The 24329-nt window shown below is 41.0% G+C and overlaps 1 protein-coding gene and 1 long non-coding RNA gene across 5 annotated transcripts in view; one reads left to right on the forward strand and one right to left on the reverse strand.

Moving 5' to 3' along the window:
• Positions 1 to 220: 220 nt before the first annotated feature.
• LOC140544319 (uncharacterized) lies at positions 221 to 2543 on the reverse strand. 2 transcript variants are annotated; one of them, XR_011978238.1, is made up of 3 exons: positions 2415 to 2543; positions 2014 to 2074; positions 221 to 648 (listed from the first exon to the last, which is right to left on the reverse strand). It is a non-coding gene; the product is annotated as an uncharacterized lncRNA (long non-coding RNA). The 2 variants fall into 2 exon arrangements; XR_011978237.1 differs by lacking the exon at positions 2415 to 2543 and adding an exon at positions 2154 to 2192.
• The window catches only part of rnf213b (ring finger protein 213b), a 53787-nt gene continuing 31753 nt past the window's right edge, over positions 2296 to 24329 (forward strand). Inside the window, exons 1-23 of one of the 3 annotated variants that reach the window (XM_072667810.1) lie at positions 2296 to 2383; positions 3407 to 3982; positions 5510 to 5750; positions 6294 to 6449; positions 7053 to 7219; positions 7301 to 7566; positions 7679 to 7917; positions 9920 to 10126; positions 12641 to 12863; positions 12943 to 12998; positions 13132 to 13297; positions 13386 to 13529; positions 15903 to 16001; positions 16290 to 16418; positions 16554 to 16719; positions 17729 to 17896; positions 18103 to 18252; positions 18358 to 18980; positions 19086 to 19245; positions 20738 to 20943; positions 21117 to 21260; positions 21574 to 21726; positions 22783 to 24244. In XM_072667810.1, the coding sequence (XP_072523911.1) occupies positions 3550 to 3982; positions 5510 to 5750; positions 6294 to 6449; positions 7053 to 7219; positions 7301 to 7566; positions 7679 to 7917; positions 9920 to 10126; positions 12641 to 12863; positions 12943 to 12998; positions 13132 to 13297; positions 13386 to 13529; positions 15903 to 16001; positions 16290 to 16418; positions 16554 to 16719; positions 17729 to 17896; positions 18103 to 18252; positions 18358 to 18980; positions 19086 to 19245; positions 20738 to 20943; positions 21117 to 21260; positions 21574 to 21726; positions 22783 to 24244 (5758 nt within the window). In that variant the 5' untranslated portion in view covers positions 2296 to 2383; positions 3407 to 3549. Of the gene's footprint in view, positions 2384 to 2452; positions 2629 to 3205; positions 3983 to 5509; positions 5751 to 6293; positions 6450 to 7052; positions 7220 to 7300; positions 7567 to 7678; positions 7918 to 9919; positions 10127 to 12640; positions 12864 to 12942; positions 12999 to 13131; positions 13298 to 13385; positions 13530 to 15902; positions 16002 to 16289; positions 16419 to 16553; positions 16720 to 17728; positions 17897 to 18102; positions 18253 to 18357; positions 18981 to 19085; positions 19246 to 20737; positions 20944 to 21116; positions 21261 to 21573; positions 21727 to 22782; positions 24245 to 24329 lie in introns of those variants that run through there. The other 2 variants (XM_072667811.1, XM_072667812.1) reach the window with 2 other exon arrangements.

Here is a 24329-nt window from a genome sequence, read left to right on the forward strand (position 1 = left end):
GCCCAAAAGTGCTTCTTCTTTGGCCTCGTTAAAAAAAAAACCTTTATTTTTAAGAGTGTAAGGTCCTGGAGATTTGTGATAGCTCCACAAAGAGCTTTTTATCTTATTTTTAAGAGTGTAAAAAAAAATTCAGGTCCACAAGAGCAGAAATGTCTTAATTTAAAGATACAGATGAGCCAAACATTTGTTTGTTTGTTGAGATGAAGTTTAATGATCCTAAACAAGTTATTTTGGTACTACGAAGCACTGAGGAATTCTATATCCTTTATTTAAAAAATGTCATACCTAAGTAATGAGTCTTATCACCTTCAGAGAGCCAGAGAGCCAATAAGCAAGCTGGTGGGTCTTAAATTCTGTGTGGTGGTCTTCTGATTACTCTAATCTTACATTTAAAAATTATTCCCCCCATAAATTCCCCCTGTAAACCCCTGCAGGATCCAGCCCCTGTCTGAAGCCCTCGGTGATCTCTACAAGGAGTTTAATGCGCTGAAGGAGCGACTGGGCGAGCTCAGTGCAAAGTTTGAGTCAGTGGAGTCATTTGTGGACGATGTTCGGGCAGGTAGGAGCTCCTCTGCCCCCAGAGAGCAGCGTCCTAGAGAAGGAGGAAACGAGCCTGAGGCCACACCAAGGAGAAGAACCAGAGTGGTGCTGAGAAAAGTGAAGAAACCAGAAATCCCACAAGTGTAGAAGAAGGTTGAGAGAGAGAGAGAGAGAGAGAGAGAGAGAGAGAGATTATTTGGTTTCAGGTTTATTTGTCAGGACATTTATGCATTGAAATGCTTGTGGTGAGGCTCAGGTTGATGCTCTACAGGAGGACAAAACTATATACATACTAAACATATTAAAATAAAGTTATATAAAAATTATATTAAATAAATACAAAATACACACAGAATATACATTCCAGTTGGTCCATTCATCATAACATTTTGACACAAGTGGGGGGGAAAATTACATTAAGTGAATGTATGTGAATAAAAAAAAGAAAAAACAAACAAACAATATATACGTGTGTGTGTGTGTGTGTGTGTGTGTGTGTGTGTGTGTGTGTGTGTGTGTACACCCTTTAATTGGCAGAATTCATTTGCATTGCTAGCTTATTTTAGGTAATGGTAGTTTTACACTTATTTTATGTCCCACTGTATGTTTGCAACTGTGTAACCAAAGCCTGTTTACACTGCGTTCTCTTCTCTTGCCCAGTCATTGCAATCTGCTGTTTCATCATGCCATTATTCCTGTTACCTCTTTCTTTAATAGAGTAAATGGGTTTCACAAGAAGAGCTTCACACAGAGTCCTCTACATGTAAGAGTTCACATCTGGAGTCAACTTATATATAGACTTATATATATATAAATAAATCCCCTCTGTAAATTACAGAAACAGTGGAAAGGCCTCTTTTTTATTGTAAAGCATTTTTTGAAAGCATTTGAGAATGCATCTCTTTAATTTAACTAAATTCCATTGTATATTCTTCTACCATCTAATGTATCATCTTAATTGTTATTGTAAAAAAAAAATCACATTCTTACTCATGAGTTTTATTACTGATTCTGAACAGAAACGTAAGAGTTGTTGTTTTATTTGTTGCTGAACTGTCGCAGCTCTCTGTGAAGCACGTTGAACTACTATCTGTATTACATTTGCTCTTATTTCTACTATTATTACTGTTTGATGTGACTCAGATATTGCCATTATTTGAGTTACTTAAAATAAGCTCAAATGCATTATATGCAAAATATGTAAAATATGTATTTCATCTGTACAACCGTAACCCTAACTAATAAACAAACACAAACACACACAAGCCTTTCATTTCTATAGTCACTATGTATTTGTTTATATATATATATATATGCATATAATATGTGTTTTTTGCAAATGTAGGCTGGCACAGAAACATGCAGTATCTTTATAAATATAATCTTGTCTAATTATTACATTTTAAATAAATGTTAATATATTTTTTAAATATATAAAAAATAAATATAATTAGTAAATAGATCCTCATTTACCAGCAGTGCGGTCAACACCGTCGCGTTTTTTACCACTGCGTGTTTCAGCCGCTAGGTGGGGCTGTTGTGCAAGATTGTAAAAACACTGTTAGACATGTATTATCTTTTTAATAATTAATAATGTGTTATTATCTGCTCACGTGTCTCCAGCAGTTCCCTTTTACAGTCTCGTCTAAAGTTTCCTAGTTTAACTGGTGAAACTGAAGCGCTGCTGAAAGGCTCAGGCTCCAGGCCGGGTCAGGGGCGAGCTGGAGAAACGAAACTGAAAGTGTGGAGAGAGACTTCAGAGCTGCAGAGCGCAGCAGCCACTCCAGCACAGCACCCAGCACAGCACCCAGCACAGCACGGAGCCCAGGACCACAACCCCTAGGTAGGCTCTGCGTTTTACTTTACCTACTTACCTAATGCTAGAGGAGAAGACAGTTGGGATAAGGAGACACCTTCAGCTCTGTTCGAGTGCCCTGTCCAATAAAGCAGGGCGATGACCTGCATGAACCACAGCAAAGAGCTGAAACGCCCAAACAGTGAACCTTCACCAACACAAGGAAACGAAACTTAGGAGGAACCTCTCTGAAGCAACCCTGAGGCCTAAAGGAGAGCAGCAGCTGCAGACAGGTTTGGGCAGTGGCTTTTCGAGTCATCACATGAAAAAGTGCACCAACATTAGGAGTGTAAGAGAATAGGTGCTATATAAGCTAGGAGAGAGAGAGAGAGAGAGAGAGAGAGAGATAGATATCAGAGTAAATCATAGTGGATGAGACAGGTTATGATATTATTACTATTATTGTTATTACTTTGGGAATACAGGCATCTTACCCTGACCATATGTAGACCAACATTGCATATGTTTTTGCTTACGTTCTAGGCTTGTCTATGGTACCTGCATGACCATTATGATCACCAACATAACTAGCATGTCCATGCTGCTTGCCAGCTTGACCAGCTTGACCAAACTACTTAACCAGCATGATCAGCTTTAAACTTTTTAATGGATTTTAGGTTTTCTCATGAAACAAAAATATATAAATGTCATGTTTGCATTAACATAATCAGACAATCAGTCATCATTTTTAATAATTTTAATAATAAATTTTTGTAAACAATGTTGTGGAAGGTATGTATAGATGATAAGTGATGAGGGTCTTGTGTGCACTTGGGTTGATTGGGGTAGATACATTTGAGGGTTTGAGGGCTGTGTGTTGAAATAGTGGGTTCTTGTAATTTTGGAGTGTACATTGTGTTGTTAGTATCTGTGAACCTGCCTTGGTACTGCTGATTAGTGTATTTATTACATTTTTGTAATTTATTTTAATGTTATTGTTATTATTATTATTATTATAGACCCCTTTACTGAGGCATTTGACTTAATGTAACTTGTACTTTCTCTTGACAGACTTCACGTTCCCCGAGTAAAGCTGCATTGTCCCCATGAAGCTGTGTATTTCAGTCGCAGTCTGTTTGGTTTCAGTACTAATGTAATCATAGCTACATTTACTGTAATGTACTTCCTCATTTTTTGAGAAAAGAAACTTGAAAATGAAAAGGAAAAGGCAAAACAAAGAGAGAAAGAAAGGAGTGAACACAGCAGCCGGGAACAATGACAGTCCCAGGGAGAGTGGAAGGAAGAAGACGACCAAAAAATCTGAGACCTCAACCCCAGCCCAATCCCAGAGCCAGCACAGAGACCCCGCATCCAGGTCAGAGGACCAGGCTAAACTTCAGGAGCCTGACCGGAGCTCCAACAGGCCAGAGCCTGAGAAGGGCAAAGTGGAGGCTCAGACGCAAACAGTCAGACCAAAGGTCAAAACCAGTGTGACCCAGACTGACTCTGTAAAACTAGTTAGTCGTCACACACAAACAGAATCAGCACAGCAGACGCCACAGCCCGAGCCAGCAGGGGGCGCTGTGGAACGGGAACCGACACAGCCAGACAGAGGGAATGCAGAAGATGAGAAGAATGAAGGAAAAGGTACTGTAGACAACAAGAAAGAAGCCACAGCACCTGAATGGGTTTACTGAGTACTGTAGGAGTGTTGTTCATTGACATTCAGGGAATTATTTACACTGGAAATCAATAATTTCACCTCATCATAGCATATAGCTGACCCCAAAATGATTAAATATTGGATACTAAACTTTTATTAGATATGTATTTTAATAGGGCTCTAAGTTGCTTTGTAAAATGTTATGACATGTTTTTAGAGAAAAACACTAACAGTACTGTAAACACACAAAAGCCTGGGGCAGTATTTCTTATTACACTTATAAACATGCTGTGAAAAATTATTTTAGCAATGCCATAGAAGAACCAAAAGAACCATGGTTCTCCATGCTTGTAAAAGAGTCCCAAAACCCCTTTAAAACAACATTATGGGGCATGTACACCTTAAAATAGCAGCTTCAGAAGCATGTTGATGCTCCATTGACTGTACTGGGGAGAATGGCATCTCTGTCCTGTAGTATTACATTTATGGCATTTAGCTGAAGCTCTTATCCAGAGCGACTTACAGTGTTAGTATTTGGAGTTGTGCCCAAGGACTCTTGTTGGTGTCACGCAGCATAGTCACCCAGACCAGGAACAAACCCCAGTCTCCCACATGGTAGCTGACTGGCAGGTAGTGGTGTTATCTGTTGCACCACGCCATTACTCTCCTGCCCCAGTCCACATGCTTTTTTCACATTCAGATGCCAGTTCTGTAGCTCTCGGCTTGCCCAGAAATGCATGTGTACATCTGTCCATGAGGGGGCGCTCAAAGCATGATTTATATTTACGGCAGTTGTGTAAAAGTGCATTACACTCCCCAACTCCATGGAGAGCCATGGAGCGAAAAGTACCAATTCTTGCACAATTCTGCTTTAAAGGCTTAAAGCAAAACTATGTAAAATTTTTGCCTTAAACCTTGCTGTCGTGCTTATCTGGCCTCGGCATGCTGCTAACTGCATTATGGAACTTTGAAGAAATGGCAAGATGACGCTTGTGTTTTCACAAATATTTGTCATATGTGCGCCTCAGTCCACTTCCCGGCTGTAGGGGGAGCCCAGGAGCAAGAAATACTAATTTTTCATAGTGTTGCTCTAAAGAACCTTTGTTAGATGTAAAGCTTGTTTACTTTAATTTTTAATTTAAAGGTTCTTTGCACTCACACATCTCTATTACAGAAATGGTTCCTTTGTGGCATTTTATTCCCCTTTTTTTTTTTTAAGAGCATAGGGTGTCTATGTGCTTTGTGTTCATTGATAGATGTGTGAACTTAGAAGTGTTCAAAGACATTTTGGGTGCACAATGTTGCATTAGTTTATAAACACCAAAAATGTCCAAATATGTGGACAAGTACAAAACTAGCAATTTGACAATTGAATATTTAAAAAGAATAGTAACTTAAAAAGATTAAAGAAGTAAATAAAAATGTAAAATGTAACTATTGGTTAGCTCTACTGTACATTAGGTTCCCTTTTGGAGATTGATCACGTTAAATACTGTCTTATTTGATCTTAGACAAGAAGAATGTGTCCAACCTTAATGTGAAAATGGGGGAGGAGAAGGGCAGTAAGAGCGAGAAGGTGCCACAGCCAGCAGAAGGCCTGCAGAAGTCCTCCGACCCTGGGTCAGCAGAGAAAGGACCGAAGTCATATGCTGCTGCTGCATCGTCCACTGAACCACCCAGAGGCTTAAAGGAAAAGAAAGATCAGGCAGCAGGGAAACAAGAGGGCCGAACTCAGAACGAAGGAAAACAGAGGTGGGTTACTTTTTACTTTTCAGATGATCCCGTTTGTGGCATGTACCATTAAAAATCCGGGTTCCTGAATAGTTATTGGTTTTGGACGTGTGATTCTTTGAAAGCCCTTTAGTTGGTATAGAAGCTTTGCATTATGTTCAAAGTCATTAAACATTTTTCTTCCATCACAAATCTTCTTTACAAAAAAGTGGTTCCTTTTTGTGACATTGCTCTGAAGAACTCGCTAGTTAGCTTTCCACCACCGCACCATGCTACCAGGGCTGGAAGGGTGAAGGCTACCATGTGTTTCCTCCAAGTCTAATGAAGCCAATACAAACAGCTGCTAACACAACGACACCCGACAGCTGTACATGCTTGGAGGAGAACACTAACCGGCTGTACTGGCTTATGCTGTGCTAAGTGATGTGGAGAGGGAGGGCCAACACTCAGACAGTGAGGCCATATATGCTCTCTTTATGCTTCATGGTGATAAAATATCTCTGAAAGTGATGAGTATATAGAAGACATTACTGTAATGTGCCTCATACTTTTAAATCCCTACAGAAAAACATCCCCAGAGAGAGGACCAACCGGACAGCCAGCATTCACTTTCTTTGTGCACATAATAGTGGATAAAGGATTCAGGTTTAACAGAGATAAAGACAAACTTCTGCTCATTCATGACGGAGGACGTATTGAATTGGACATTACGTACTTCAGGTAAGGGTTTTCTTTTCTTTTTTCTACTACACTATTTAGTAGTAAACAGATTAAGTACTGCAGTAGTCGTTGGGCCCGTTTATCTGTTAGAGCAGGACCCTTATATTTAGTTGAAAAATTATGAATTTAATATGTTACTCATAGCCCACTTGCAGAGTGTATTTAATATAATTATGCATTTTTGCGGCACCATTTTCCAGTCTCGCTCTGTCCCTTAAATCAACAGGATATTTTTGTTACTGTGCCTTTTTGTGTTTGGCTGCCCAATATTGTGCCTCATTCTGAAAGCTGACTGAAACTTCTTAATGTGAATGGGTGAAGCTAATATATATATATATGGTGAAAATTTCATGTAGCCTCAAATAAACCTGATATATATATATATATATTAGCTGAATTTGCAGATATATCGCAGCAATGACGCAATAAGAGACTCCTCATTGCCTAAAGGCTTTGACCATCATATAGTAATAGTAGCATACTGTATTTGCATAGTCTTTTTATACTGTGATATTTGATGAATAATTTTTCATGATGTCTTTAATATCAGTGGACTTTGGTGTGTGTTGATATACATTTTGTTCTTGTTTCTTCACATACAAGAGGTTTGCGTGAGAAAGGATACCTGATCGAGGCAAAGTTTTCAGTTGATGAATGTAATTTGCAGAGAGACAGCACAATATCATATAAATATGCAGTGCTCCAGAGACAGAACGTAATACCAGAAATTGCTTTAAGACAACTCTGGATTTCTTTTGGCCATTCAAAAGGTAGAGAAATTGTCTCTTGCATATCTTCTATTCAGACGAGCCTCTGGCTTGTTCCACTTAGTTGATGTATTTTATGTCTAGAAATCCACCTTTTTGAGGCCCATATGAGTCGCCCTGGACTAAATAACTGGCTGAGAAGCTGGATTAAGTCTGCTGATAAAGTCGTTACTGAGGCTTGGGAGAATTCTGCACATTTTCTGCTGGACAGACTGTTTGAGACATGGAAACTGTCAAACCAGGACAACATTCATCAGTTCATTCAACACTTAAACAGCTATAAGTGTTGTTTTCTGGCTGCCAGGAGACGGGTATTGTACTCTGAGAATGTGACAACGCCTGTTGTTAAGGTCAGTGAGTTGTTAGTGTTGTTTAGATTAATTAGTAATTCAAGGTGGTTTAACTGAAACTGGAACTTTGAAGCTCTGCAGTGCAACCCTAAATTATGCTGCTTTGCTTTAGGTGCCAGAGCTGATCGCACAGAAGCTGGTGAACATGCTGAATGAAGTTAGAGAACAAACAGAGAGACCCTCAACGACTGCCAGCCCCCTGATGCTAGGTCTCTCAGTGTTCCAGGTGTGCTGTGCATGTGAGATTGAACTTGGGATTAAAGACTGGGGCAAAATCTGTCAGCTGGTCTCCTCTGGTGCTGCGCAAGGACAACTAGGGGAAATTCAACATGCCTTTCCAACACTGCAGAAGTAAGTAGAAGGACAAAGAGGTAGAAAAAGCCTTTGAATAATACAGCAATTCCACAGTATTCTGCAGTCATGGCCAAAAATAAAGAAAATGCACCACATTTCCCAGAATTATCCCAATTTGTTGCAGTTACAAATTATTTAGTATTCACAACTAAAATAAGCTGAAAAACAGTCAAAAAAGAAGAGGGAAACAGTCAAATCTGATATGCTGAACTCCAGAAATGGACTGGACAAAATGATCAGCTTTTTGAAATGAATAAAAATAACTGGATTTCATGTGATGCTTCTTTAATTTGTACGTGTGGTAAGTAGCAGGTGCTGGCAATATGGACATCATACATTCAGTCAACCTCTCTGTACCACATTGAGCATGAAGAAAAGAAAGAAGAGCAAAAAGTGGTCTAGGGATGTGAAAATTTAGGGCTGGATGATATGGTTAATATACTAAATACTATATCATGACATTTAAAGACATTTGTCACAATATTAATCATGATACATGTAATCACATGTAATCAGATTCTCAAAAACTACTATTCAGGTACTCTCACTGAATACAGTGATTTTTACTCAACATCTGCTGCACTTCATCCAATTAAACCAGTCTAATTACACTGTTTGTAATAAAACCTGTAGTTGATCAAGCACTAACAATATCCTTTAAACTAACAAAACGAACAAAATTTTATCAAAAATACGATAAAATACCGTCATATTGCCCAGCACTATGAGAACCAGAATTATGGACAATCTCAAGGCTACAAGTCAGTCTCCAGAGATCTTAATGTTTCTATGTCCACTGAGCACAATGTCATTAACATCATTAAGACGTTTATAGCCCATGGCTGTTTAGCTAACCTCCCTGGATGTGGATGGAAGTGAAAAATTGCTGGAAGACTTGTCAGAACTTACCAGAGGAAGCCACAGTCCTTCTGGACGTTTTGGTAAAGCAAATCATTGTAGCATTTACAGAAAATAAGATGAGGCCTTAATAAATGGTCCCTACGATCAAACCTGACAGAGGTTCAGGTTTAAATTTGTTAAGGTTTTTCTGCTGGTTTTGGTACTGGATGCTTTGACTGCATTGAAATATGACATCTGGAGAATACCAAAGAATTGTGCCCAGTAAGGGCCCAGTGTAAGAGATCTCAGTAAGAGATCACAGAAGGCAAAACATTAACTGCAACTGGGAGAAGTGGTGCATATTCTGATTTCTTTTTTCAGATAATAATAAATATAAGTGATTATTCATTTTTATTTATTAGGAACTCCTACCTGGTCTCCACCTTCTTGTCTCTGCCTACCTTGCAGATCCTTTATATACTTAATATTTCCCCAAGTCACCCCATATGTATGTGTATAAACAACACAAGTGTGGCATTACAGTTTAAATTATTGCAGTAAAGGCAGAACTGGCTGTTTGAAGCAAATCATTGTAGCATTTACAGAAAATAAAATGAGGCCTTCAAAGAAAATAACCCGGTCCCCACAATCAAAAGACAGAGCTTTATAGATTTTATTTTTCAATGCCTTGACTACATCTGAAGAATACCAAATAATTGTGGAGCCCAGTAAGGGCCCAGTGTCTCCATCAGAGATCACCCAGCAGAGCAATGACCCAAAGCACCCAGCACCCAGAAATGGTTTAAGACAAAGCGCTGGAGAGTTCTAAAGTGGCCAGCAACAATAGTCCAGAGAGTCCAGATCTAAAACTGTGCACATATAACACATGTGAATAGATCTCAGGAGTTGGGAGAAGGCATCCATCAAATCTGAGAAATCTAGAGAATTTGAGAAAAGAAGAGTGGTAGTGTATTATATAGTATATAACAAGTGCAGCATTATATTTTACAATATTGCAATAAAGGCAGAACTTCTATAGGATCATAATACATTTACATGTTACACACATAATCTTAAGAGTCTTACCAATAAACTGGTGTTAGTAAAGCAACAACATTCTTGTCTGTAAAACCTTGATCCTTCTTGATTTGATTTGCAGGACAGTATTGGGTCTGATGATTCAATGTGCTCGGAAGCTGGTCTCAGAGCTGGTGCTGCTGGTCCCTGTGCTCCATACTCTGAGGCAGCCAGGAGCAGACGCAAACCGGCTTGGGTCGACTGTGGAGGAGACCGACTGGGCTGGACTGCAGTACGTGGAATATCGTCCATACAGAGAGAGGATAAAAACACTCCCTGACAAAAGGAGGTTTGTTATATTGGCTTTTGTGGGCCTTTTTGCTTTTAATATAAATTAAGGAATATATATAAAAATAAATCTTCATTATTCATTTGAATCTACTATCATAATTCAGATATGTTATAAAAAATGTTTCATCTATAATACAGTGAGGAAAAAAGTATTGTCAGTCACCAATTGTACAAGTTCTCCCACTTAAAAAGATGAGAGAGGCCTGTAATTGACATCATAGGTAGACCTCAACTATGAGAGACAAAATCAGAAAAAAAAATCAGAAAATCACATTGTCTGATTTCTAAAGAATTTATTTGCAAATAATGGTGGAAAATAAGCAATATTTCTGGCTGTCACAGACCTGTAACTTCTTCTTTAAGAGGCTTCTCTGTCCTCCACTCATTACCTGTATTAATGGCACCTGTTTGAACTCGTTAACAGTATAAAAGACACCTGCCCACAACCTCAAACAGTCACACTCCAAACTCCACTATGGTTAAGACCAAAGAGCTGTCGAAGGACACCAGAAACAAAATTGTAGACCTGCACCAGGCTGGGAAGACTGAATCTGCAATAGGCAAGCAGCTTGGTGTGAAGAAATCTACTGTGGGAGCAATAATCAGAAAATGGGAGACCTACAAGACCACTGCTAATCTCCCTCGATCAGGGGCTCCACGCAAGATCTCAGCCCGCGGGGTCAAAATGATCACAAGAATGGTGAGCAAAAATCCCAGAACCACACGGGGGGACCTAGTGAATGACCTGCAGAAGCTGGGACCAACGTTACAAAGGCTACCGTCAGTAACACACTACGCCGCCAAGGACTCAGATCTTGCAGTGCCAGACGTGTTCCCCTGCTTAAGCCAGTACATATCCGGGCGCGTCTGAAGTTTGCTAGAGAGCATTTGGATGTTCTGGAAGAGTATTGGGAGAATGTCTTATGGTCAGATGAAACCAAAGTAGAACTGTTTGGTACAAACACAACTCGTGAGGAGAGTGAATGCTGAGTTGCATCCAAAGAACACCATACCAACTGTGCAGCATGGGGGTGGCAACATCATGCTTTGGGGCTGTTTCTCTGCAGAGGGACTAGGACGACTGGTCCGTGTACATGAAAGAATGAATGGGGCCATGTATTGTGAGATTTTGAGTGCAAACATCCTTCCATCAGCAAGGGCATTGAAGATGAAACGTGGCTGGGTCTTTCAGCATGACAATGATCCCAAGCACACTGCCAGGGCAACAAAAGAGTGGCTTCGTAAGAAGCCTTTCAAGGTCCTGGAGGGGCCTAGTCAGTCTCCAGATCTCAACCCCATAGAAAACCTTTGGAGGGAGTTGAAAGTTATTGACCAAATACTTATTTTCCACCATTATTTGCAAATAAAATCTTTAAAAATCAGAAATCATGTGATTTTTTTTTCTCATTTTGTCTCTCATAGTTGAGGTCTACCTATGATGTCAATTACAGGCCTCTCTCATCTTTTTAAGTGGGAGAACTTGCACAATTGGTGACTGATTAAATACTTTTTTTCCCCCAATGTATTTCATATGGTAAAATAAACTTCAGAAGCCTAACAGATTGGTCTTTAGTTCCACGTTGCAAGCAATACATGCCTGTATCACTGGCGCACCGGCATCTCAACCAAAACCTAATCCTAACCCTAACCCTGGTCCTAATTCTAACCCTAACCTCAGCCTAATCTTAACTCTCATCCTGACTCCAGTCCTAACCTTAACCTTAACCAAAACCTAATTTTATCCCTGGTCCTAATACTAACCTAAATCCAAAGCCTAACCCTACCCTGGTCCTAATCTTGACCTCAACCCTAATCCTAACCCTCATCCTGGCCCTATTTATAACTTTAACCACAACCTGAAACCTAACCCTAACCCTGGTCCTAATCATCATTCGAACCTCAACCCTAACCCAATCCCAACTCTCCCCCTGACCCCTTAATCTCAGCCTAATCTAGTTAGGCTCCAGTTTCAGACTGGTATCAGCAGCAGGTCTATAGCAGCTGATTGAGATGTTGAGATGGTCTGTATTAGAGCCGTTAGATGATCAGTGGTGTCTCAGGAACATCTGAACATCTACAACATCACTGAACATTTACAGGTCTGAACTTGGACTCTCCAAATAAAGTGAAGAACAGCTGGATTCAGTAAAAGTCTTAAGTAAAAGTCTCTTGATAATCCACTGAATGTTCATGTGCTGCTCCATCACTGAGATGTTGTTGAGATGTTACTGAGAGTCTGTCAGTGTTAATTTTACCACTGTTTATCAGTACTGTTGCAATACTATAGCAATACATGGACAGAAGAGTAGCTTGTATTCCATATGCAAGACAGTCGTGTCCTGTGTGAAATAACAATCGTTATGGACGGGTCCCAGTGTACTACACAATAATGTAAGGTAGTGGGTTTTAAAATTCCCTTCCCAAACTGAAAAGAACACTTTCTTGATCCATAAGTATGAGGCTTTAAATGGGATCGAAATACAGTCAACCATTTTCACCTTTGTCTTCTCAGCATGATGCTCCAGATGGTCCAAGAGCACAAATCATTGGCCAAGGAGAACCCTCAGATTTTGACCAGCTGGCTGTCCATGATGGCTTTTGAGGACATGATCCAGTTTGCCACGTTGACAGGCATTGTTCCTGAATATCTGGTTCAGAGTCTGATGTACAGACTAAATGATGTTGAACTGTATCTTCACAACATTAATGCTGCTTTTTTATTGAAACTCCTGGAGGTGGGTGATGCCAGACAGCAATTTTTATACATTTTTCACAGAAGCTCAACATTTATTTAATTTTCTGTTCATTTTACAGCTCACTGAGGAGATCTTGAGATATGTACTGAAGGGGATTGAGCAGGACATTGAACGGTACGCTGCCTCGGACTACTGCTTTAGGACATCACCCTCGTGTTTGACTCATTAATACAGTGAATCCAGTCTCTGCTACAGTTGTATGAATGTTGCTCACTGTTTGTTTTGTGTCATATGGTTTTGTTTTCAGAATCAGGGCCTCGAAACGTTTGGATGGCATATTTCAGTGCTGCGGGAAGGTTCTTACAAGCACTTGCAGAATAGCTCGACAGAACATCCAGATGTTCCAGGCAGGAGTTTTATCTTTCCGGCTGGTGCTGAAATTGGCTGAAATTCAGTATGAAGTACTTTCAGAGGTACAGGATCTCACAGCTCTGCAACAGATATTCCACTCTGCTCTGGGCTAATGTTCACAATGTAGTGATCACTGGACTTTATTTTCAGAGTGGAGAGGAGAGAGATCAGGAGAAAGCACGCCTTTTGTCCCAACTTGAAAACATGCAGAAGGACTTCATTCAGTGGAGGGATGGACTTCTTCGCCAGCCACTGTTCCACCAATCTGCACTCTCTTACCCCAAAGAAATAGAGGTACAGTATTTTACAGTACAGTCAGTAACTAATATTTGATATTTAGTATAACGTCTGATTCATTTTGAAATGTGAAAAAATGCTTGATACAACAGTCCTTAGTGTTAAAATGCAGTAATGTAAAAGGTAGTTATGTGATGCTTAATTATATAAATATTTGGTGAATATTTTGCAAGTTCACTAGTTGTAAGCACAGTGTAATTAATGTGAGAAGTACCAGGTATGTTTCAGTATTTAATAACTAGATAACTACTAAATTACTTCAGTAAATACATGCACACCTTATAGTATACTAGGGGTGAAAAGGGGTGTAACATGTGTAGGGTATCTACCACTACCACTGGGCATATTTTTGTCCAGTAAAGTCATAAATTCAGTATTAACATATATGTTTAATGGTAAGTTTTCTGTAGTACTATGGTAACAGGACTGTAAAATATTGATGTACATAATAATTAGACACCGAATACCTATTCTCATCATCATCCTTTGCAGAAAATGCTTACACATACATTTACATTTACATTTTACATTTACGGCATTTAGCAGACGCTCTTATCCAGAGCAACTTACAAAGTGCTTTGCTATTTACTCAAGAAAACCTCAGCTAGTTAGAATAGACTAATACAAAAGATACCTCCAAGCTTAGACATTGCTAAACACAATTCAATAAGGCGACCATAGAACTATTCGTCCAAGTACTCTCTGAAGAGGTGGGTCTTCAGTCTGCGTTTGAAGACAGCGAGTGACTCGGCCGTTCGGACATCCAGGGGCAGCTCGTTCCACCACTTTGGTGCCAGGACAGAAAAAAGCCTGGACGCTTGTCTTCCGCGGATTTTGAGGGATGGCGGGTCGAGCCGAGCCTTACTTGAAGCTCGAAGGGCTCTTGGTGCGGATCGGCTTTTGACCATTGCCATTAGATACGGAGGGGCTGGTCCGTTCTTGGCTTTGTAGGCCAGCGTCAGGGTTTTAAATCTGATGCGGGCAGCTACAGGAAGCCAGTGGAGAGAACGCAGCAGTGGAGTGACATGGCTGAATTTAGGGACATTGAAGACGACCCGTGCCGCTGCATTCTGGATGAGTTGCAGGGGCCTGATGGCGCGTAGAGGGAGACCAGCCAGAAGAGAGTTGCAGTAATCAAGTCTGGACGTGACGAGAGACTGAACAAGCACCTGGGTGGCCTCTCTAGAGAGGAAGGGTCGAATTCTCCGGATGTTGTACAGAAGAAATCTGCAGGACCGAGTTACGTTTGCAACATGACTTGAGAACGATAACTGATCATCCATCACTACACCAAGGCTGCGGGCTTCAGTAGAGGGAGTGACCAGTGAGTTCTCGAAGGTGATGGCAAGATCGTTTCTTGGTCCAGCAGTTCCCGGGATGTACAGCAGCTCCGTCTTGCTGGGGTTGAGTTTGAGGTGGTGAGCCGCCATCCAAGACGAGACGTCGGCGAGGCATGCTGAGATACGGGTGGAGACCTGTGTGTCAGACGGTGGGAAAGAGAGCATGAGTTGAGTGTCGTCGGCGTAACAGTGGTAAGAGAATCCATGGGAGGATATCACTTTACCAAGAGAGTGAGTGTACAGTGAGAAAAGAAGAGGACCAAGAACTGAGCCTTGTGGAACGCCAGTAGAGAGACTACAAGGAGCGGACGTGTCGCCCTGCCACGTTACCTGGTATGAGCGTCCCTGCAGGTATGATGCAAACCATTGCCATGCAGAGCCGGTAATTCCAAGACCGGCAAGGATAGACAGGAGGATCTTGTGGTCCACTGTGTCAAAAGCTGCGGAGAGGTCAAGAAGGATCAGAACCGAGGACAGTCTGGCAGCTTTAGCTGCATGGAGCTTCTCTGTAACTGCAATGAGAGCAGTTTCAGTAGAGTAAACATACATGCCATATTATACTACCTATTAGTATTTTCACCTATGTAATATCATAAAAACTGGGCTGTAAAACAAAGTGTGCAATAAGAAAAATAAAACAGGAGAAATAAACATCAGGATCCCAGTGATTTCAGCCATTCAGAAACCTGGCTTAGACCTAGAGAGTTTCACATGGATTCGATGCTGACAAAATCTCAACATTGCATCAGTGGTCTATTTTAGTGGTCACTACATGTTTACAGAAAATTCACTGTAATACCAAAATCCAAAAACTGAACTAAAACTATGTAAAAATAAACAAAATATTATGTAAAACTGTAAATATACTCTTATGAACCTACATGCCTATATAAACCTTTAAAGAAAATAATGCAAATAAACCTTAAAAAAGATGAAAACAATATACTATTTAATTATATGATAAATATAATAAATATAATATAATAAATAATAATATTGATTCAGTAAACTATTAATTCCCTTTCTGTAGCTCTGGGATTCTCTCTTTGGACTGAAGTGTTCGATCCAGGGTGTCACAGAGCCGTGGATAAGCAGTTTGGAGACAGACTTAAGAAAGAGGATCTCTGAGGTAAATGCATTACATCTGAGATGCACAACTCCAGTCTTCAAGGGCCGGTGCCCAGCAAAATTTTGGAGTGGCTCTGCTTAAACACCTGATCAAATCACCAATCAATCAGCAGAACATCAGACAAGGTGGGTGTGTTGAGTAGGGCAACTCCCAAATGTTTACTGGAGAGCGGCCCTCTAGGACTGGAGTGGTTCACCTCTGATGCACAAGTACATGATCAAGCAGTGCCTGCAGTTTATTTATTGTCTGCTGCGTATCACACCTGCACCTGTTTCCTTATGTTCAAAGCTCAGCGAAGTGCAGAAGATACAAGTCTACTGTGTGGAAACTTCAGCCATGGCTATAGCGAAAAGCCACGGCACCATTCAGACCTGCTTTCAAGAAATGTGTCTGTGTGCAGTTAAGACCATATGTCAGGTCAGTAGTATTTTACTCACATGTGTAGATAGTTTCTCCATTTCTCAACTTCCTGTGTAGAAAAATGATGAGATATGCATGTTTTTCATTGCTTTTCTGGTGTTTTGTCACATTTCTCCACTACTTCACATTCAGGCAGGGAAAGAAGGAGACCTTTTGAGGACTCTCTTGTCATGGCCAAAGCCTCCTCACTCATCCATCTTGTCCTCTATCATTGTGGAGTCAGCAGCTCATTTTGGAGAAGACACAGTGACCCAATTACTGGATGCTCAGTCTGCTGTCCATGTCCTTCTTTCTAAGGGTAAGCTTACCACTGTAAAGCCTCAAGCACATAAACCTGACTATTTACTAGGAGTGTAAAATGCATTGTTTGGTTTACACTGCGGTTTCAGGTACAAAGGTACAAAGGGGTGTAAAAAAACAAAAAAACCCACAAGACTAACCCAGATTTATTTCCATTTATTTTGAAAGTCGTGTAAGTTACAGTTTGTTCTATTGAGTGCCATATAGCGCCCCCCTGAGGTAGTTACTACAGCCTGTAGTGTGTTAATGAAGCAGTAAAGTGTAAACATTAGCATGTTAATGTTTTTCCATGCACACAAAAAACACAGACCCATCGTCCTTGTCCAATCCACCTTGATGTTAAAAGACAGAACAGGGCTGGGCGATATGGTAAAAATACTATATTACGATATTTTTTCATTTTTCACAAGATGTAGCGACAGATTTTTAAAAACTACTATACAGGTCTCTGTATCCAGTACGGGAGAGTATCTATGGCAATGACAATAAAAGCAACTTATCTTAAATACTCGTACTGGTTACAGTGATTTTCATTCACAATTTGCTGCACTTCAAGTCAAATTATACTGTTTGTAATAAAACACCAGTGTTTATTGAGCACTGACACTATTCTCAATATGCCTAGAAAAGCATATTGTGTATCATCATAACCAAATTTATGACAGAATAGGAGTGGGGAGGGGGCAAACAAGACTACAGTTATCATAGCAATACTCATAAACCACTGCAGTTCCAGCCATACCATGCAAATCCGACGGCTTACAGCTTAAAGTTTCTAGGTGGCATACATGCTTGTAAAATTACCATCTTGACCCTAACAGCACATACTGTTTTCTCCGTGCGACTGCATTCACCGAACTGTGACCCCCATACTGGTATAAATGCATGTACCGTTACATCCCAAATATGTACACGTCAGCTAATGAACATATTTTTATTTGGTAATTTTAAGCTTGTATTTTCTGACACCAGTACTCCAACACCAGCACTGTGCTCCTTTTGTTTAGGGGACTGGAATCAGAGGACAGTGAATGAGGACGCCTGTCATATCATGCAGAAGTGTCAGTCTACTTTGGATTCTCTTGTCACTTCTCTTTGCCAGGGTAGTATTCCTCTTGGCCAGTTGCAGACTATCCTGAAGCATCAGAATGACTTCCAAAAGGTCTACAAAAACTGTAGGTGCCCAAAACTCCTATCATACCTGCTATTATTTTAATCTCAGTGATGCCTGTACCGGATTCATCTGTATCTGTATGCTGTTATCTAATACAAATACTATTTCTTTAAGGATGTTCTTCAGCTATGTGCACTTACTTACCTTTTGGGACATCATTAGTTTCATATAACTGTGAAGTGATCCGCCTTTCCTCTTCATCTTCAGATAAGAACCACAGCAAACTGGAAAACATTTCCATTGAGGCAGAGGCACTACTGGCTCAAAGAGAGAAAGACCTCCAAGCCCTGAATGAACAGAGAACACATATAGATGCCCTTCTAAAGATGATTGGGAAGATCTCAGAGATGATTTATGGTGAGGTCCTCCTGTACATCTGCTTACAAAAGCTTCATTTCCTGTGTTTTACTCATTTTGAACTTCTTGAAATACGTCTGTGAGATGCATTTCATGTTCCGACAGTACCTGAGATCTCCATACTTGAGGAGGAACACAAGACTGATCTTCAAGCACTGAGCTTGAATGAACTGCTATCAGTACAGCCATGTTTCTCCGAGGACGATCTGAGAGAAAGCTCCACAGGGCAGGTTCTGTACTACACTGCTGACCTGATGGTGCTGGACACAGCAAGGCAGATGCATGAACTCCGAGAGAGTAACCTTCTCCTCAGCTTATGGGTGGACAGAGCAACTGAACGAACATCTGTGAACATTGGTTCTGACCCCATGTCACTCAACCTGGTGGAAGTCATCTCTGAAATCTGGCAGCCTTCTCTCAGGGATTTTAGCATATTGGGTATTAGGATCGCACAAGGATTTGCTACCTTTGAAGAAGTTGATAAAGTTCTGGATGGGTGTGGAGATGAGGGCGATGGCACTAAGATCAAGAAGGAGCTGCACATTATGGCCATTCAGCTAAAGGGTTATCAAGACCTGAAGGAGAACTGGCCTGAACTGAGACTCTGTCAGATCCAGGAGTACAGACAGCTTTACCATGCAGCTGAGGCCGCCAACACGTTACTGAGAATAAGAGACAGGCTCTCCCTGAGAGGAGACTTCAGCCACATTTATGGGCTTACTGAGCTGGTAAGAGGAATTTCATTTCTGAGTAACTTGATGTTCAGCAGTTGAAGTCTTCACTTTTGTCTGTATTTTTTTTGGATAAGTAAAAGAGAGTGTTGTGTTCTGCAGAGAGAAATCTCCTTTAAACAGAAGACTCTAGGATCGCTGAGTGACGACCTCATCAGTGCCAAGAATAAGCTGTCAAATGTCAAACATCAGCATACAGCCTGCCTGGAGGCTTTCTTGGAGAGTGAAAAGCTAGTCTATTGGGTTAAGAGTTGCATTGAGAGTGAGTTGCAGATCATCAGCTTTCTTCACTGACAAGCTGTCTCCAGTAGATACATGTCCAAATGTTTGTGGACACCCTTTCAGATGAATACATTTAGCTTGTCTAGTCCCTGTAGAGACTCTCTGGAGAAGATAAGCATGAACCTACTGCCTAATACCAGGCTAGAGGGGTATAAAGCCCCCAGTATTGAGCAGTGGAGCAGTGAACCTGTGTTCTCTGGAATGATTGGGTTAAGGATTTGGGGGGGGGGGGGTTGGGAATGAGGTGAGGTTTTGATAAAAGGATAAAGGTAAAGGATAAAGGTGCACGTATTCGTCACTGTACAGTGTGGACTGTACAGCGAAATGTGTCCTCCGCATTTAACCCATCTGGTAGTGAACACACACTCACACACACACACACGTGTTAGGGGCAGTGAGTACACACACACACCCAGAGCGGTGGGCAGCCAACTCCAGCGCCCGGGGAGCAGAGAGGGTAAAGGGCCTTGCTCAAGGGCCCAACAGTGGCAGCTTGCCGAGCCCGGGAATCGAACCCACAACCCTGTTATCGATATCCCGGTGCTCTAACCGCTGAGCCACCACTGCCCCAAATGATCATCCACCACCCTGTCCTTGTTAATGCTTTCATCACTGAATGCAATCAAATCCTCACTGAAATGCACCAATATCTAGTAGAAAGCCTTCAACCCTGGTCATTAGAGTTAGTTACTCCAAATAAGCAGGATAAACTGTTTTAATACCCTTGATTTCAGAAAAGAACTATCAATAAATAGGTGTCCCAATACTTTTGTCAATACAGTGTAGATCTATACCTAAAGCAGCATTATGCACATTTTATCCTGTGCTGCCTCTACAGTTGGGAAGTGGAATTCACGCTTTGAGCCACCACTATAGGAAATGCTTTTTACATGCATTTTACAAGCTTAGAGATACAGAACCTGCCTGAAATTAACAGAAATATGTGGACTGAGGCTGTAGAGTAAAACTACAGGATTTTACACAATTATGACTTTGGATACTTTAGTATTACGCTGCTCTTACAAGCATTTTCCTGCCCGCTTCTCCAAAGTTACATAGTGCAGTTAGCAGCCTGCCGAGCTTGAGTAGCAACAATAGCAGTGCTGTTCTCATTACAGTCACTGGAGAAGAGCTTTAAGGCTGCTAATGCTATGTAATGCTGGGGCAGTGGTGGCTTAGTGGTTAGAGCATTGCGCTGTTGATGGGTTGTGTGTTCAAAACCCTGGTTTGCAAAGCTGCCACAATTGGGCCCTTGAACAAGACCTTTAACCCTCTCTGCTCCCTGGCTGCCATAACCCTGGGCATAAGAGCTCACAGTCAACTGTGTGTGTTTGCTCACTAGTATGTATGTGTGTGTGTGTGTGTGTGTGTGTGTGTGTGTGTGTTCACTGCATGGGAATGGTGCTTGCTTTAAGTTGAGTTGCCAACTTAACTGTTTCATTTCCAGTAACTGATTATTGAACTCTGAGCAGATCCCAGTGAGCTGAAGTTCTTCATGAATTTGGCTGGAGAGAGTGATGCAGACATTGACAGATTGGCCAGTTTCCGGGATGCTGTCACAGGCTACAGTGCACTGTTGTACTCTTTACCTGAGAGGGCAGGCTTTGAACAGTTACTTGCCCGTGCTCAGCAAGTCTGGGATAATCTCCAGAATGATGAGAAACTTGCAACAAAATTGGTAAGCATCTTGTTCATATCTTGGGTAAAATGTAAACAGTACACTTTTCAGAGAAATACGTTTTGCTAAAGTATATTTTAAGGTTGTATATTTGAAAGTATATTTTAAGGTTGTATATTTGAAAGTATATTTTAAGGACTGCCTTTTTCACTCTGCCTGTGTCCTGTCTGTAGAAAGACTCCTGTCGCTGGCTGGACTGGCTGAAAAGTGTGAGGGAAACGTATGGCTCTGTTGAACAGTCTTCTCTTTCTTTAGCCTCAGCTATCAATGCACAAGGTGTTTACCATGTAAAGTGGCCAGTAGACTCTTCTGGAAAGGTGAGTAGATGGTAGCTCCCACACATTTATCTCAAATATAATAACCTTGCATGTCCAACATTGCAACTTTACAAGGAGAAGGAAAACCTTAGCTTCCAGTGGACGTCAGTATAAAGATATTTGATTCTAAGTCATTGTGGACTGTTTCTACTGGACCATTCATCATGAGATTTTGACACAGTTTAAATTTTGACAGCAGATTTAAATTATGCCAAAAAGTATAAAGATTCTGTAGGTTTATTTGTAGGTTTATTTGTAACATGGCTTAAAGATTTCTTGCTTTGTGTTTGTGTCCTTTGTTTCCAATGTTTAGAAATGTCTGGACAGTGTCTTACATGTGAACGTTCTAAGCAATGAAAAGGATAAGAAATATTACCTAGATGACTTACTGGAATTACAAAACAAACTAATGCTGATGTCATCCAAAGGAGAATGTGGCAAAGAGCAAGTCTACAAGTTCACAGAGGTCAGTTTGACATAGTACATGTATTCTGAGTCATATATTGATGGATAGGACTGGCACATCTTTAAGTTCTCTTCCGGAGAATAATATAGTTCATAAAACTATGCAGATATGGGCCAGCAGCTTCAGGTAATGTTCACATCAACTATCAGAATAAGGACAAAATCTCAGTGATGTTAAGTTTGGCATGATTTTTGGTGCCAGGAGCTGTTTTGAGTATTTCTAGAACTTCTGATCTTCTGGGATTTTCAGCACAACAGCCTCAACAGAGTTTACTCAGACTAGTGTAATCAAGAAAACACATCCAGTGAACATAACAGATCTGCAGAAAGAAATGCCTTGTTGGTGAGAGAGGTCAGCAGAGAACAGCCAGACTGGTTGAAGTTGACCGAAAGGTCTACAGCAAGTCAGATAACCACTCTGTACAACTGTGGTGAGCAGAATAGCGTCTCCAAAAGCACAACAACATGTCCAGCCATGGGGTGGATGGGTTCCGATTCTGTGAGTCTAGAACAGAAGGCTGAGGATGCATTGGGCAAAGACTGACCAACACTGGACTGTAGAGAACTTGAAAAATGCAGCCTGGTCTGATAGTACTGGATTTCTGTTGGGACACCCAGATGGTAGGGTTGGAATTTAGCGACAACAGCATGACTCTATGGACCCAGTCTGTTGAAGGTGGTGTAATGGTGTGGAGAATGTTTTCTTTACACTTTGGGCCTGTTAATACGAACATGACCGTAAGTGTGGTGTTCCTCAGTGGCCTTCCCAGACACCAGATCTGAATCAGATAAAATGGGAAATTTGCAGAATGAAAGTGCTTCTGAAAAAGCTGTGATACAATCATGTCAACATGGTTTCTCAATTGTATTGTCTTCCTAATAAAATGCTAAGTGAATAGATACATCAATAAATATTAAATAAAAACATGAATCAAATACAACCATCTGTCTTATTAAGTAGTTATCTGCCAATACTGATATGATTCTCATATAATTGTGCATCCCATATGTAATCTGTTTAAACTCTAATATGAATAATGTAACTCTTTTCTTCCAGATTTTTGAGGGAGTACAAAGAATGGGACGCATTCTCTTACAGCTATGTTCGTCTGGCAACATATTCTTCAGGAATTTGGAGGCACTTATCAAATGCAATCCTGAGGGAGATCCATGCATTAATGTTCACTGCCCCTTGCTTGGAAAGCATATTGTCTATCATGGCCATGTTGCGGAGCAGCTTCAGAAAGTATGCCGCTCAATGGAAGTTTGCCATGAAAACTGGTGTAGCTTCATATCAGACATGCGGTCTAGATTCTATGCCCTAAATCACTACACCTCAGAGCAGATAGTCTACCTTTGTAATTGGATCCGCAACATATGTGTGAAAGGAATGCCTGTGCCACAGCAAATATGGTACCTGATGTACCCTCTTAAGCCATCCTGCTCCCTAAATGACATCAGAGAAGCCTTTGCAAGGGCAAGAAAGAGCATTGACCTTCAGGGCCACCGCAGTCCTCCTTTGACGGAACTGGACGTAGAGGACTATGCAGAGTCAGTAGATTCTATGGACATACAGGAGCTCACACATCATGATGGCATGTGCATTACTGACCAAGACAAAGAAGAACGAGTTCACTCTGAGGATATGCTGGAAGAACATCTGGAAGACCTCGCATTACCCAAGCAGCAGTGTGAATGGAGCATACATCAACCACACACTGAAGAAGAGGAAGACATCTCAGCGTTGGAGTTGGAAACTTTCAGTGATGAACCTGAATCAGAAGACGATTTCACTGTGCCTGAGCCTCACTCTTCTCCACAGGCCCGAAGCTACAATATGGAAAAGACTGCCACGGAAACTTTGGACAGTTTGTGGAGTCACTTCAGAAACGACATGGTCAGATACCTTACCCAATATGTGGACATTGAGACCCTTGCTCTGTTTCTTTCCAGTCTGTCAGACATGAACCAGGCACATATCAAGCGTAAGCTACCCTCAATTCTTCAAGAGGGAAAGCCCAATCTTGTCCATTGCCCTGCTATGGAATTGATCAGCACCACACTTTCCGTTTATATGGAGAGTCCAGAGCAAACGTTTCCTTCAGTGGATGAAGTGCTAATGTGCAAGGAAGACACATCTGAAGAAGATGTGGAGATCTTTCTGCGTCGGTGCCTGGGACGAGGTGCTCCCAGTAGCCACCAGAAGATCTATACAGTAGTCAATCCAGGTTTGCTGACCTATGATGTCAGTGTAGCTCTGGCAGAACATTTTGAGGCAATGGAGAAAAGTGCTCGGGCTCATTATCGCATAGTTATGATCTGCCCGGTCAATCAAGACAGATATGTCCCATCATTTTTTAGCAGCTATAAGGTGCAAGGAGGACTGATTGTTTCTGGAGAAAAAGCCAAAGAATACCTCAGATGTCACTTAACTGTTCCAGTCTGTCATGGTGGCCACTTTCAGATCTATCCAGAAGGTCTTTCTGCTTGGATGATTACATCTAAACGTGCAGCTGTTGGTATGTGTTTCAGTTTGTATATGTAGTTACTTCTGTTTTAGAAAACTCTATATTGGGTGTTCTCACTCACCAGTCTTGTCTCTAT

The sequence above is a fragment of the Salminus brasiliensis genome, chromosome 22 (assembly GCF_030463535.1).
Source record: "Salminus brasiliensis chromosome 22, fSalBra1.hap2, whole genome shotgun sequence".
In the NCBI taxonomy this organism is placed as follows: domain Eukaryota; kingdom Metazoa; phylum Chordata; class Actinopteri; order Characiformes; family Bryconidae; genus Salminus; species Salminus brasiliensis.